We start from the raw sequence: 14,616 nt of genomic DNA, 5'->3' as shown, positions 1-14,616 counted from the left end.
ACTGAAAAACCTAGACATGAGTACATATATTAATTATGCCCACACATATCATAATATTAATTTCATTTATATAGAAAGAACTTTTAAAGTGCAGAATAAAAATAATACAAAATAATAATATGTAAATGAAAGTTTTGAAAATAAGAAAGGTAATTATTTAAATGCCTGAGGAAACAGGAAGGCCTTCAGTCTGTCTTTGAGGATTTCTAGAAATTAAACCACTGGATTTATGAGGAATTATGAGGCAGCAGGATCCAAAGAGTAGGATTCTAGTTTCTGTTAGAAATATTTCATCTGCAGATTGAAGGAAGCAACTGGAAGTATAAGGAACCACAAGCTGCTTGAAGTATCTTGGACTCTGGTTATGTAAGGCTTTGAATCATTAAACCAATCTTGAAACAGCTTTGCCGTCACAGACTACCAGAGAAGGAGAACAAATGTTATGTGGCAGGAATGGGCCTGGTTAGTTATCAGCCTGGCTGCTGAATGCTGTACCAGCTGTAAGTGATGCAATTATTTTGCTGTGAGACCAATGTAAAGGGCATTGTAGTAGATCATTCATGAGGATACAAATAAATGTGTGAGTGTAGGATCTTATGGGGAATCAGATGCTTGAGTTGAGTCTGACTAAGTTCTTCAGGTGAAAGAATGAAGATCTGATCGTGGCTGACAACTGCTGTTTAAGTGTCAACCCACACTCCAGGACTACACCAATATACTACATGATCAGTGTTTGACTGCTCAGAACCCCCAAGTTTAAGCCTAGTTGGTTGACCTAGTGGCAGTCTTGTCATTTGATGGTAAACTCCTATAATAAGAATCTCTATATTATCAGGAATCAACCGCAGCGAACTCGCACTCATCCACTCCCGCAGCTCAGCTAGACAGACATTGAGGATTCATACTGAGTTCTTAGTACCTGGAGCAAAAGTCAGGTACAGTTGAGTTCCATCTGCATACAGTAGCAGTGGTAATCCTGGCATGACATCTGATTATTTCACCCAGTGGTATTATTTATACTGCATATCACGCGGGAGATAGGATAGAGCCCTGTGGAATGCAGCATGATAGAACTGGAGCAGAAGAGTGTACATGCCACGTGAACTGCCAATGGAAAATTATTTGAAATAACAAAGGACTGTGGTAACCAGTCCAAAGGTGCTCTATTAGGATCTCATGGTCCATGGAATCAAATGCTGCATGGAGGTCAAGTAGGATTAATGTTGAACATTAGTCTCATTCTGATAAAGGATTAGTAGTGCAGTACAAGTAGAGTTGATGCAAAGGAATAGGCACTGCAATCTCTCTGATGAAAGAAACCATTGCTTTATTACATCTTTTCCTCCAGCACAAGACATGGTTTCAGAGTCCTAAGTGGTATCATTTTAAAGGGCCCAGAGAACTCTGCAATCCTGGGATCAGTGCTATTTTACCCATTTTTCCCCAAAAATAGCCCTGCCTAGGATAGTCACTCTGCTTCACATTGTTCTCAGCTATATCAGGGTCTTTTCTCTTCCCCTGGTCTCAGAAAATGACTGGGCGTCTCTCTATGGCCAACTTGTTACTCACAGATGTACAATCTCACATATGGGCCCTCATTCAGAGGCGCTCGCAAAATGCGAGCACTCGTTCTGAATGTGGGCGGCCGCTTCTCTTTTGAAGTGCGGCCTCCTGGTCACTAGCTAAGCTGTGGGTTACCACCCACAGCTTTAGCGACCGACCAGGTTGATGGTCGCGATGGTCGCGACCATCGGGGCTTGCGACGAGACCTTGAGGTTGGGGACCTCATTCAGACCCGCTCGCAAGCGCTGAGCGTTCACAAGTGGGTCAATGTTTAGGCCCTGCACATGCGCAGCGGCCGCACTGCACGTGCGCAAGCCCCGGAGCGAGAGAGAAATTCTCTCGCTCCGGAGCTCACTACAAAAGGGGTGGCTGTCAATGGTGATCGACAGCTCGCCCCGTTTTGTAGGCGTGGCGGGGGGTGGTTTCACAAACGGAGGAGTTCCTTAAGGAACGCATGCCGTTTTGTGGGCGGCCACACTGACATCGGCAGTGATGTCAGTGGGGAGCTTCCTGCTCGATCAGAGCAGGAAGCTCCCTGGGGCTTGCGGTTGCCGAGACCCAACCTTAGCGTCTTGTCGCAAGCCCCGATGGTCGCGATGGTCTTGACCATCACGACCATCAACCTGGCCGGTCGCTAAAGCTGTGGGTGGTAACCCACAGCTTAGCTAGTGACCAGGAGGCCGCACTTCAAAAGAGAAGCGGACGCCCACATTCAGAACGAGAACTCGCATTTTGTGAGCGCCTCTGAATGAGGGCCTGGGTCTCGGCAACCGCAAGCCCCAGCGAGCTTCCTGCTCTGATCGAGCAGGAAGCTCCCCACTGACATCACTGCTGATGTCAGTGCGGCCGCCCACAAAACGGCATGCGTTCACCTCCGTTTGTGAAACAACCCCCCCGCCATGCCTACAAAACGGGGCGAGCTGTCGATCACCATCGACAGCCGCCCCTTTTGTAGTGAGCTCCGGAGCAAGAGAATTTCTTTCTCGCTCCGGGGCTTGCGCACGCGCAGTGCGGCCGCTGCGCGTGCTCAGGGCCTAAACATCGACCCGCTTGCGAGCGCTCAGCGCTTGCGAGCGGGTCTGAATGATCCTTTAGGGATATTCTTCACAGAGGAATGCCAATGCTCTTGCACTTTTGACTCACTAATAAATGAGGCTGACAGCACCTGGTGGTCTGCACCTTCATACCTGCACCACAACTTAAACCAACTTCTCTCACTGTACACCTCACTGGATTCCAGAGCTTCCCTCTCATGATGCAGGCTTTTACTCTCCAATACACCACTTGTTACAGTTTGGCCTGTGAGTGGTCCCTCTGGCCACTCATGCTGACATGCACCTGTCACACATGACCATTGCTAACATTCATCACTGCGATATCAATAAAGTAATGGGTGGGAATGCCAGGACTTGGGCTCACACAGGTGAAGTAATAACATGACGTAGGGGTCTATTTACTAAGCAGTGTTAAGAGACAGAGTGAAAAGTGATAAGAAAGTAATAAGGTGCCAGCCAATCAGCTCCCAACTGTCATCTCACAGGCTGTGTTTGAAAAATGACAGTTGGGAGCTGATTGGCTGGCACGTTATCACTTTTCACTCTGTCTCCTAACACTTCTTAGTAAATAGACCCCATAGAGACATAACTCAGAAGGGAGTCCACATTTTTCCCCAGAAAGTTTAATATGTTCAAACCCCATCACGGCACACTGCCCTGCCCCATAAGTAGTTCCATTCATACCATATCGCTCAGACACATCTTCCAACCATTCCTGTTGTTGCTGTCTTGCCTCATTTGGCAAGTAGAGGTTTACTACTTCATCCCTAGGCATTATCAGGTGTGGGGTCAGAGATATTACACTCTGAATATACCCTCGTTTATATAAAGAGGATGCTTTTATTAAAAAAAAGGTGCATTAAAATGAAATTAATATAATTTTTAATGTACATTTGTAACAAAAATAAAAATAAATGAACCTGTTTTTTTTCTGCCTTCAGTATGACAACATCATGTTCCTGTGTGTTATCCACAGACAGTGGGGGCAGCCGAGCAGCCATTCAGTAGTCTGAACCAGTGTTCTTGGGAATGCTGCCAAGCAGTCCAATAGGAAGCAGTCCCATATGAATACTGAGTTTTAAGTGCTTCAGTGACGTCACTGATTCCTAATTAGTTAGTAGGATGCATTTTCATGAATGTTGGTACTGGTAGCATTCATATAATGGCTGCCATCACTGCATGCATATATTATGGGCTTTTATGAAATGCAATAACTGTGATGTTTTTTTTTTTGCCAGCCTTATTATATTATTACATTTTAACCCCACTATAGCAATGATACTGTTTGGCTGATATATTTCATTGTGTCCATTCACAGTATGAGTATGCCATGGATCGTCTGCAGAAGAATAAAGTATCCTTGTACAAGAAGACAATGGATGTGAGTTCCAATTTAGTATTCATTTTACTAATTACAATTATTACTACAGGAGCTGTATTCAGTAGTTTATGTTGTTCATTTTAACTGTGGAGGAGGTGGAGAGTTTTATATAACAAGACCGTAGATTGTGTTGTATGATCAGAAAATGTTTTATTGTCTGTTATGGGGCTTTTCTAGCTAGCACACATATAATAGTATAGCAAATGGCAGCTTGTCCTTAATATATTTAGATTTTTATCCGGTGTATTACTAATCACTCATCACTGGCTAGTGCTGCGTTAGACAAAAGAAAATGTAACTAATGCAGGAATAACATACAACAACCACTGCTAATTCTAACAAGTCTTCTTATTAATACCAGGATTCCTTCAGGATTTAATGGATTCACCCTGAGGCTTTTAGGTATATTTACTAAAGTGCGGGTTTTGAGAAGTGGAGATGTTGCCCATAGCAACCAATCAGATTCTACTTAACATTTATCTAGCACCTTCTAGAAGATAATGGCTAGAATCTGATTGATTGCTATGGGCAACATCTCCACTTCTAAACACTTTAGTAAATCTACCCCTTGGAGTATTAACTATTATATTCCCAATTTGGACATTGTCAATTGGTCTTTTTGCGATCATTTTTTTATGTGTGGGGTTCATTGTTCATGTGCTTTGAAGTCCATCTGTATATTATATATACTTTCTATGTGATTATGATGAAATGCTCATTTTTTTTTGCATTGTATTCTATTAAGGAATAAATGATCAATGTATCTATCTCTATCTCCGTGTGTGTGTGTGTGTGTGTGTGTGTGTGTGTGTGTGTGTGTGTGTGTGTGTGTGTGTGTGTGTGTGTGTGTGTGTGTGACACTTATTGTGCTCTTTAGGAGGTTCTTGGTAGCATTATTTTTGTTTATATATTGGAACAAATCAGAGTTGTTCATCTAGGAGCAGCATATACTGTATAACTAGGAGACCATTGGGTTCTAGATTCTAAACCTAATGCACCTGATTATTTATTTTACTCTTTCATTTCCTATTTAGTCAAAGAAAATGTATGAGCAAAAGTGCAAAGATGCAGAGGATGCTGAGAAGAGCTTCGAGCTTCTGGCAATAACAGGAAATTCTAAACAAGCAGAGAAGGTAAAGCAGACCTGTATCACACATCTTACTATTCACGTCTATGGCGTCCCATCCTCTATGGCGATGTACTTCACCATCCAATGTCCAACTGTTTTTTTCTGTTCCCAACTGGTGCTTTATTTATTTATTTATTGATTTATTTATTTTTAATTGACCTCAAAGTGAAATAATGACCAACCTTTAAATTATTTTCACCTACGTGCCAAAGCTTTCATTCTGAGTCAATGATATAATATAGTGTGTATATGTGCGTATGCACATGTGGTAGGGAATGTAGATTGTAAACTTCACTGGGGCAGGGACTGATGTGAGTGACCAAATATTCTCTGTAAAGCGCTGTTAAATATGTGTGTGCTATATAAATATATGTTAATAAATAAAAAAATTATAAGAATATGAGGTGTTGGAGTGGAAGTAAGGGGAAAGCCACATATAATAGTTAGTTAGCATTAGCTGATGTAGAGGTTTCCCCCAACAGAATAGTGATGTGTGGCTCCTGTGAATCTGATATAGGCATGTGTTGTCAAATTACCTGTTTATCTGAAACAAAGAGCATACATCCAATATCATATACCCTATTGGGATGCCCTATGTGACATGTAACCTGTACATAATGTAAGCGCTAAGCTTCAGATGTCCTTCCAGAGGACTTAATTCCTGGAGATCAAACATTAGAAAACTCTGATCAGTACCAGGTCTTACATATATGGACTTTTCCACCAAACATATATACTTAAAATTGTCTTGTAGTCCCCAATACCCTTGAGAATGGTTGATAAGCTAGATATACCTGCTAACATCAGGTGTTTAAGGGTACATAGTTCATTGTATAGTGTAGTAATACACCTTGCTAAAACCAATGGATATATGTTTTTATTTCATACAACACATTGTGGAATTTGTTGCAAATCAAGCACCCAGAGCATGCTATTGTCACTCCCAAAATCTGGGACTGCTTATAGGATGAATGTCTGATCTGAGAATAAATATTCTTCAAATCCCATACAATTCATAAATGATGACTTCCATGCTACAGTACTGACCAGTCCATACATACAGACTGAAACTTGCTTCCAGTTCAGATGACACCTGGCATTGGATGACCCATCAGTATGAATATATAAGGACAGCCTTTCTACATCTCATACACAGACTTTATTTCCTCCATCCCACACAAAGATGCTGATGTGTATTTGCCGGAACCAAGTGTACACAAGTACAGGAAATGCAGAGCTGTGTGGAAGTTAAGCTCATCTCTACGTGTGATTACAGGGGCAGAGCTGGGTTGTAATGAAGCTCTCACATAGGCAAAGTTCATTGAGGGAGTGTTGACAGAATTGCTTCGTTTTCAGACAGATCATTTGCACCAGGAATAGGACTGGTGCTACGGAGCACTGATAATGACAGCGGCTATGAAATCATACCTATGAATATGGGTAGTCCAGCTGCATAGCTGTGTACAACTCTGCACGTGGACAAAAATATTCCTTTCTGTTTCTGAGCAAACAATGAGGCAGCAATTACTTGTGTTCAAATCCGCATCATCCCCATAGTCCTCATCTTCCCCACAAGCAGTGACACCACTAGGGGGTGCGGACCACAAAGTGTCTCTATCCAAGGGGGCGACACCAATATGCTGGCTCCTCCTCAGTGATATGGAGACGGGTGCTGACTGTGATGTTGTTGTGGAGTGCCCCTGGTCACTGAGGAGTATCCGTCTCTGGGGGCAACCCAGCATCTCCAGAAGGGCTGAGCTCGCCCCCAGAATGATGAAAATGGGGGGGTGCGATGAGGTCAGACCCCTTTCACTCAAGGCCATGCCCCTCTTTGGGCATTTGGGACTCTTTTTGGCCCATTGGGTGACACCCTAGTGACGTCACTGCCCACAACCAATATATAAAGATATCTATTGCTCACTGACTAAAGGTGGCCATACACCTGCACGATTTCGGGCCGATTGCCCGATTTTCAATGAGTCTTACGATGGATCCTGTGGAAATCGTGTAATTGGATCGTACGATCACATGTGCAGCACATATGTTCCATCCTATCGTGTGCAGATCGTGCTGTTTATTTTGTTTATACGATCCATCGTGTGGCAATTCAAGTCATTTCAATGATTGTTTCTGATGAGCGCGTGAGGCACACGATCGATCGTACGACTGATCGTGTGCTTTGAAATACAACAAATATGCTGCCGGGAGCTCCGGAGAGTCGGATGCTGAATTGGAACGTATGCTGGTCGTGCAGGTGTATGGCCTGCATTAGGTTCCATTACCTGCCAGCATAAGTGTAGGTTCCAAGTGACCTTCAGGAAGGAACTTCCCAGCTCCCTGCAATGTGACATGCCATAGTTCAAAATTACACTTCAGTAAAAAACACAGAGCAACAAATTCAGAAATAAGTGTACACTGTGCAAACATCAGTTTTAATTTGTAAAATGCTGGGCTCACTTGTATATGCCACAAACATCTGTGAGTAACCACCGGCTGCAGTCATAGGGAAACCTGGGCTTCTAGCTCCACAGGGTACCTTGGGCTCAGGACTGGGATTTCACTGTTTTTATAGATCCACATTGTTATAACTGTGTTTGTATATTTGGTTCATTTTCCCATAAATAGAATAAAATTAAATTATCTTTTTTCTTGACGAAACTGAACATTGAGGGGTCTATCTTTCTATTTGCTCAGACGTCCTTCTGCTGTAACCTGACTCTTTAACAACAGCTACCTATGACTTAGGGGGAGATGTATCAAAGCTTGGAGAGAGATAAAGTGGAGAGAAATATAGTACCAACCAATCAGCTACTAATGGTCATTTATCAAACACAACCTGTAAAGTGATAGTTAAGCTAGGCACACACGTGATTGATGGTGCAACTCAGCCATGCAATGTAACGTTATATTGCATCACCGTACACCCTACACAATCTGCTGTATCGATGACGCAATATATTATTACATGCTTCAAGTAACAACACTGCGTTGTCCATGGAATCGTCCCATCTGACAGCATCCAATAGGCGATATGACAAACAACGTGTATGAAAATTATTTATTTATTTATTAACAGTTTCTTATATAGCGCAGCAAATTCCGTTGCGCTTTACAATTTGAATCAAGATTAACATTATACTGGGTTGTAAAAGACATACATACATGACATACATAAGGGTAAGAGGGCCCTGCTCGCAAGCTTACAATCTATAGGGAAATAGGTGTTGATACACAACGAGAGGTACTATTGCAAATTGGTCCAGCCCAATTGCAGATATTCTTGGTGGGCTGTATAATCCAGTCACACTGGAAAGTTGGCCTAGGGTTAGGAGGATGTTCAATTGAAGAAAGAGAAGATGTGATAGGTGTTTACTATAAGAAGAGAGTTAGATAGGGAGCTATAAAAGGTTAGGTGGGCGGTCCTGAAATCTGATAAGCTTGTCTAAAGAGGTGAGTTTTCAGAGAACGCTTGAATGTTTGGAAACTAGTGGAAAGTCTAATTGTGCATGGGAGGGCATTCCACAGGGTGGGTGCAGCCTGAAAAAGTCCTGTAACCGTGCATGGGAACAAGTAATGCGCGGGGATGAGAGACGCAGATCTTGTGCAGAACGGAGATGTCGGGTTGGAAGATATTTTGAGATAAGTGAAGAGATGTATGTTGGTGTGGTTTGGTTAATAGCTTTATGTGTGAGTGTAAGTATTTTAAATTGAATACGGTAGAAGACCGGCAGCCAATGGAGGGACTGACAGAGTGGATCAGCAGACACTGAATGTTTGGTGAGAAAGATCAACCTCGCAGTCATTCAAAATAGATTGTAGTGGGGAGAGCCTGTTTTTGGGAAGACCAATAAGGAGACTATTGCAATAGTCAATGCGGGAAATTATGAGTGCATGTATAAGAGTTTTTGCAGTGTCTTGCGTAAGATATGGTCGAATTTTGGCTATGTTTCTTAGATGTATGTAACAGGATTTAGAGACAGATTGAATGTGGGGAACAAAAGACAGTTCAGAGTCAAGGATCACACCTAGGCAGCGAGCTTGTGGGGTGGGGTTGATTGTCGAGTTGTCAACAGTAATAGAGATATCAGGTTAGTAACTGCTATTGGCTGGTGGAAATATAATTAATTCTGTTTTGGATACATTAAGTTTGAGGTGGCGAGATGACATCCAAGATGAAATGGCAGAGAGACATTCAGTGACACGGACCAGCACAGATGGTGACAAATCTGGGGAGGATAGGTAAATTTGAGTATCGTCCGCGTACAGATGATACTGAAAACCAAAAGAGCTGATTAGTTTGCCAAGAGAGGTGGTATATATTGAGAAAAGCAGAGGACCTAATACTGAACCTAATACTGAACTGATAGAGGTAGCGAAGTGGAGGTAGAATCAGAAAAGCGAACAGTGAAAGAGCGATTAGATAGGTAAGATGAGAACCAAGAAAGGGATGTGTCTTGAAGACCTAGGGATTGTAGTGTTTGTATGAGAAGAGAGTGGTCAACAGTGTCAAAGGCAGCTGAGAGATCTAGAAAAATTAGAAGTGAATAATGGCCTTTAGCCTTGGCAGTGACCAGATCATTTACTACCTTAACCAGTGCTGTCTCAGTGGAGTGTTGGGAACGAAAGCCTGACTGAAGTGGATCCAATAAGTTGTGGGTGTTAAGAAAGTGTGTGAGGCGAGTGTAGGCAAGTCTCTCCAGTAGCTTGGAGGGGCAAGGTAGCTGGGAGATTGGACGGTAATTTGAGAGAGAGTTAGGGTCAGAATTTTGTTTTTTCAAAATGGGAGTGATCACTGCATGCTTGAACAGTTTACTGATTTGTGAGGGTATAGGATCAAGAGGAGAGGTAGTAGAGTAGGAGGATGTGAAGAGTGTAGCTACTTCATCTTCATTAGTGGGGTCAAATGATGAGAACGTGCCACTGGGTTCAGGTAGGGAATTGAACAAGACCCTGGCTGAGGAAGTGCATACCATTTCATTTCGGATATTATCAATCTTGTTTTTAAAATAGGAAGCAAGATCTTGTGCACTGATAGTAGCAGGTGGGTTGGGTGATGGAGGGGTAAGAAGTGATTTAAATGTATTAAAAAGTCGCTTGGGGTTAGAGGCTTGGGCAGAGATAACAGATTGGAAATATGTCTGTTTGGCATTATCCAGTGCATTACGATAAGAGTGGTAGATCGTCTTATATGTGAGGAAGTCTCTTGGAGTATGAGACTTTCGCCACTGACGTTCTACTTTATGTGAGAGTTTTTGTAGGTGTCTTGTGAATTTGGAATGCCACGGTTGACATCTACGCGGAATGTGATGGGTAGCTGGAGCTACTTCATCAAGGGCTAGTTCTAGGGTCTGGTTCAGGTGTGATACAGCAGTCTCAGGAGAAGTGAAAATAGAAATAGATAAGAGTGATTGTGAAATATAGTGAACAAGACAGATTGGATGTACATACCATACGATTGTTGTGCTGATTGGTATGGATGTACACACTATACGATGGTCGTGCAGATTGGTCGTAAGTACCAAGATTGCACGATATATCGTACAGTGTGTACACTGCTTTCTAAGCTATTGGTTAGTGTTTTATCTATGTCCAGGCTTTGATAAATCTACCCATTATCCAGCTATAACTTTATTTGCCAGCCTTCTTCACATACATTTTAGTCTGGGTTACACCCTCTCTCTATTTGTATTAATTTGTCTTATTAGGAGTGCGCCTGTTTCTACAGCCAATCTATGTAACCAGCCCAAAGCCTCTGTGGCCTGTGGCTATTCCTCCTCTACAGCTTTTAGTTCTTCTTCCATTCCCACAAATGAGTGATTCATTTCCTGTTTTTAAATAACCCAACAAATGTTTCTAAAATGGCATTAAAGGGTCATTACCCTGAATGGAAATGCTGACGATCTCCCCCCACGCTGCCTATCTAGGGGCTACTGTACGCAGTCATATATCCCAAGGCTCTTCCAGTACTGTATTACAGAACCGACATCAATTTGTTAGCCAACTTAAAATGGCAGCAGTAGTGGGATGTACTGTGATACCATAGATTTTGTGTAGTGGGCTTATCAGAATGATGTTAGTTCCATGTATTTTGTTTGAACAGTATTTGCTTTATATACTCAAGCAAGTATTGTACTATAATGAGTCATAAAGATAAAGAAACCTGATGGAAATGCTTGGGCTTCCTCTCACGTGACTCTTACCGCTAAAGAAAACCCACAGCAAGCTCAAACACTGCACATCCACACTGAACACTGTGCTTAAAAGACCAGTATATATTATAACTGTACACTGTAAACAGCCTTAATAATAATAATACAACTTCCGTAACTAATTCCATCCTGTACCACTTTCACTTTGAATCATGTGCACGAGTTGGCAGACCGTATTGTTAACCACAAACTGACTGAATCTAAAATTATTTTACCCCCAACACTGTAACAAATATATATAATATAATATATATAACATACAGGTTTAGTCTCCCATATCCAAATATTCTGAAATACGGATTTTTTTTGGCATGACCGAGATAGTGAAACTTTTGATTTTTGATGGTTCAATGTACACAAACGTCGTCTAAGGCACAAATTATTAAAAATATTGTATAATATTACCTTCAGGCTGTGTGTATAAGTTGTATATGACACATAAATGCATTCTGTGTGTATATTTGGGTCCCATTCCCAAGATATTTCATTATTTTATGCAAATATTCCAAAATACGGAATATTCCGTTATCCAAAATACCCCTGGTCCCAAGCATTTTGGATATGGGAGACTCAACCTGTACTTATTGCATTCTGAGTAGCCTTGGCTCACTCAGATGGCTGATGCTGCGACTGATGGTTGCGATGTAGATCTGATGCTGCGTCTTCGGGGTCAGTCCTCAGATCTGAGATGCCGGCAGTAGGCGTCTTTTTACCCTAGATGCCTCCTGCGGCATTACCATAATTTCACACAGTCGCTGCGTCTTTGTGCTATTTGCATCCATCTCTGAATCAGGCCCGCTGTCTCTTTCTGACACTGTCTCTTTCTTTGGAGTAGTAGAGAAACCGTCAATCTTTTTTACATTTCAGAGCCAGAACAAGCTGAAGCAGTGTAAGGATGCAGCAGCTGATGCAGGTACAGAAAATGCTGTGCTGTCTCTCTGCTGTGAAATAAGGTCTGCTGCCTTCCCCCCTCCTCTTTGTAACAAATTATACATATGTGTGTTTAATAAATAGATAGACCCTTAGAAAATAATTTTATAAGGGCTTGTAAGTTGTAACAGTATCCACCAGGACTATATTGGGGTGTGGTATAAGAGATAGACAGTAATTAGTTAGACAATGTCTAGATAGACACCAGATGTTAGACAGTCAATAGTTAGACAGGGAAAAAAGATAGACACAAACAAAAGTCAGACACATTAAAGTTAGACATGTAAAAAGTTTGACAGGTACAAAAGGTTGACAGGATCAAAAGTTCGACATCAAAATGGTCGACACAAAAATGGTTGACAATTGTTATTTTTTTGTTTTTTAGCCCTAATCTTCACCCTAACACTCCCCTTGGTGCCTAACCCTAACTCTCCCTCCTGGTGCCTAACCCTAACTGTGGGGGTAATTGCCTAACCCTAACCGTGGGGGTGTGCCTAACCCTAAACCTAACCTTAATCCTAAAAAAATAATAATAAAAAAAATGTGTCGACCATTTTTGTGTCGATCTTTTTCATGTTGAACTTTTGACCCTGTCAATCTTTTGTACCTGTCAAACTTTTTACATGTCTAACTTTAGTGTGTCTGACTTTTGGCTTTGTCAAGCTTTTATCCTTGTCTAACTATTAACTGTCTAACATCTGGTGTCTATCTAGACATTGTCTAACCAATTACTGTCTGTCTATAGTCCAGAACCCCTATATTGTACTGTGCTGCAGTCACTGGAATGTGAGTGCTTTGTGTACAATAATCAGAATGGTGACCTATTGGAGACTGTGAGAAACATTCTGGTCCCTGGACATGTATCCTGTGTGACTCTACAGTATGAGCCCTTAAAAATGATTGCATGCTTTGAAGGCTGTGGGCCTCAGTCAGGCAGGTGTGGTATAAGAGATAGACAGTAATTAGTTAGACAATGTCTAGATAGACACCAGATATTAGACAGTCAATCGTTAGACAGGGAAAAAAGTTAGACACAAACAAAAGTCAGACACATTAAAGTTAGACGTGTAAAAAGTTTGACAGGTACAAAAGGTCGACAGGGTCAAAAGTTCGACATGAAAATGGTCTACAATTATTTTTTTTTTTGGTTGCCTAACCCTAACTCTCCATCCTGGTGCCTAACCCTAACCGTGGGAGTAAGTGCCTAACCCTAACCTTGGGGGTAAGTGCCTAACCCTCCAGTAAGTGCCTAACCCTACCCCTTACCCTTAGAAATTATTGCATGCTTTGAAGGCTGTGGGCCCCAGTCAGGCACACTACTGTAAATATAATGGACTTGTGAAACCACATCATTTTACCTCATGTCAGACTATTAACAAATTGTGTTTATTATTTCATAGACAAGTTGTACAAGCAGAACATTTGTTTACTGGACAAAGCTCGCATTGAGTGGGAGATGGAGCACATTAACACCTGTGAGGTACTTAGTCTTTCTTGTGGACTTGCATGGTGTTTGGATTAATATGTATGCATCATGCAAATACTATATATTCTGCTTTTTAGGCATTTCAACAACAGGAGATAGACCGGATCACTATACTGCGCAACTCCCTTTGGGTTCATTCTAACCAGTTCTCCATGCAATGTGTGAAGAATGATGAGGTAACAAATAACATAGTGCCCACAGCCCACAAACTTTCACATAGGAGCACAATCTCCTCTCCATCTTGCAACCACCACTGTGCTATTTTAAACCAATGATATCAGAAAGGAGATGTACTAAGCTTTGGAAAGTGATAAACTACCAGCCACTCAGCTGCTAACTGTCATGTTACAGGCTGTGTTTGGAAAATGACAGTTAGAAGCTGAGTGGTTGGTAGTTTATCACTTTCCAATTTATCTCTTTCCAGAGCTTAGTAAATATGCCCCCCATATCAGGTTTCAAAAGGAGAAAGTTATATATAGTTCATAGGAACTCTGCCTATGAAGGTGAGGGTGCAAAACAATCCCATGTTTGCTAGTTTAATTCTTAAAGAGCACTATAAGTGAAGGCAGGGATTGCAGTCATTATTTCTCACATTCCTGTCCATGCAGCAGATTGCATTAGAGTCTACTGTATGAGGATAACATAGGCGATATAGCATTAGAGTCGATCTTTTGGCTTCATTATTTCACCCATTTTCACCCTTTTTACTGATGAGCCCTCATTCTAGGAGTACAATACCGACTGCAGCCCACCGGGACCAGAGCTGACAATCTCTATATTAGAAGGACACAGCGTGTAATGATAAACACTATATTAGGGCACAGCGTGAGCGTGTAGCATCCTTTGTCCTTTGACGACAATCA

General features: G+C 41.8%; 1 protein-coding gene across 1 annotated transcript in view; it reads left to right on the top strand.

The window, feature by feature from the left end:
- Positions 1-14,616, top strand: part of PSTPIP1 (proline-serine-threonine phosphatase interacting protein 1) — a 47,991-nt gene that overhangs the window by 20,523 nt on the left and 12,852 nt on the right. The window contains exons 6-10 of the mRNA XM_088444744.1: positions 3,937-3,999; positions 5,034-5,132; positions 12,205-12,250; positions 13,668-13,747; positions 13,831-13,929. Of these exons, the coding sequence (XP_088300870.1) occupies positions 3,937-3,999; positions 5,034-5,132; positions 12,205-12,250; positions 13,668-13,747; positions 13,831-13,929 (387 nt within the window). The remainder of the gene's footprint in view (positions 1-3,936; positions 4,000-5,033; positions 5,133-12,204; positions 12,251-13,667; positions 13,748-13,830; positions 13,930-14,616) is intronic.

Source organism: Taudactylus pleione, unplaced genomic scaffold (assembly GCF_031769625.1).
Source record: "Taudactylus pleione unplaced genomic scaffold, aTauple2 ptg000019l, whole genome shotgun sequence".
NCBI lineage: Eukaryota > Metazoa > Chordata > Amphibia > Anura > Myobatrachidae > Taudactylus > Taudactylus pleione.
Note: the sequence above shows the minus strand (reverse complement) of the source record. Positions and strands in the feature narration are given on the sequence as shown.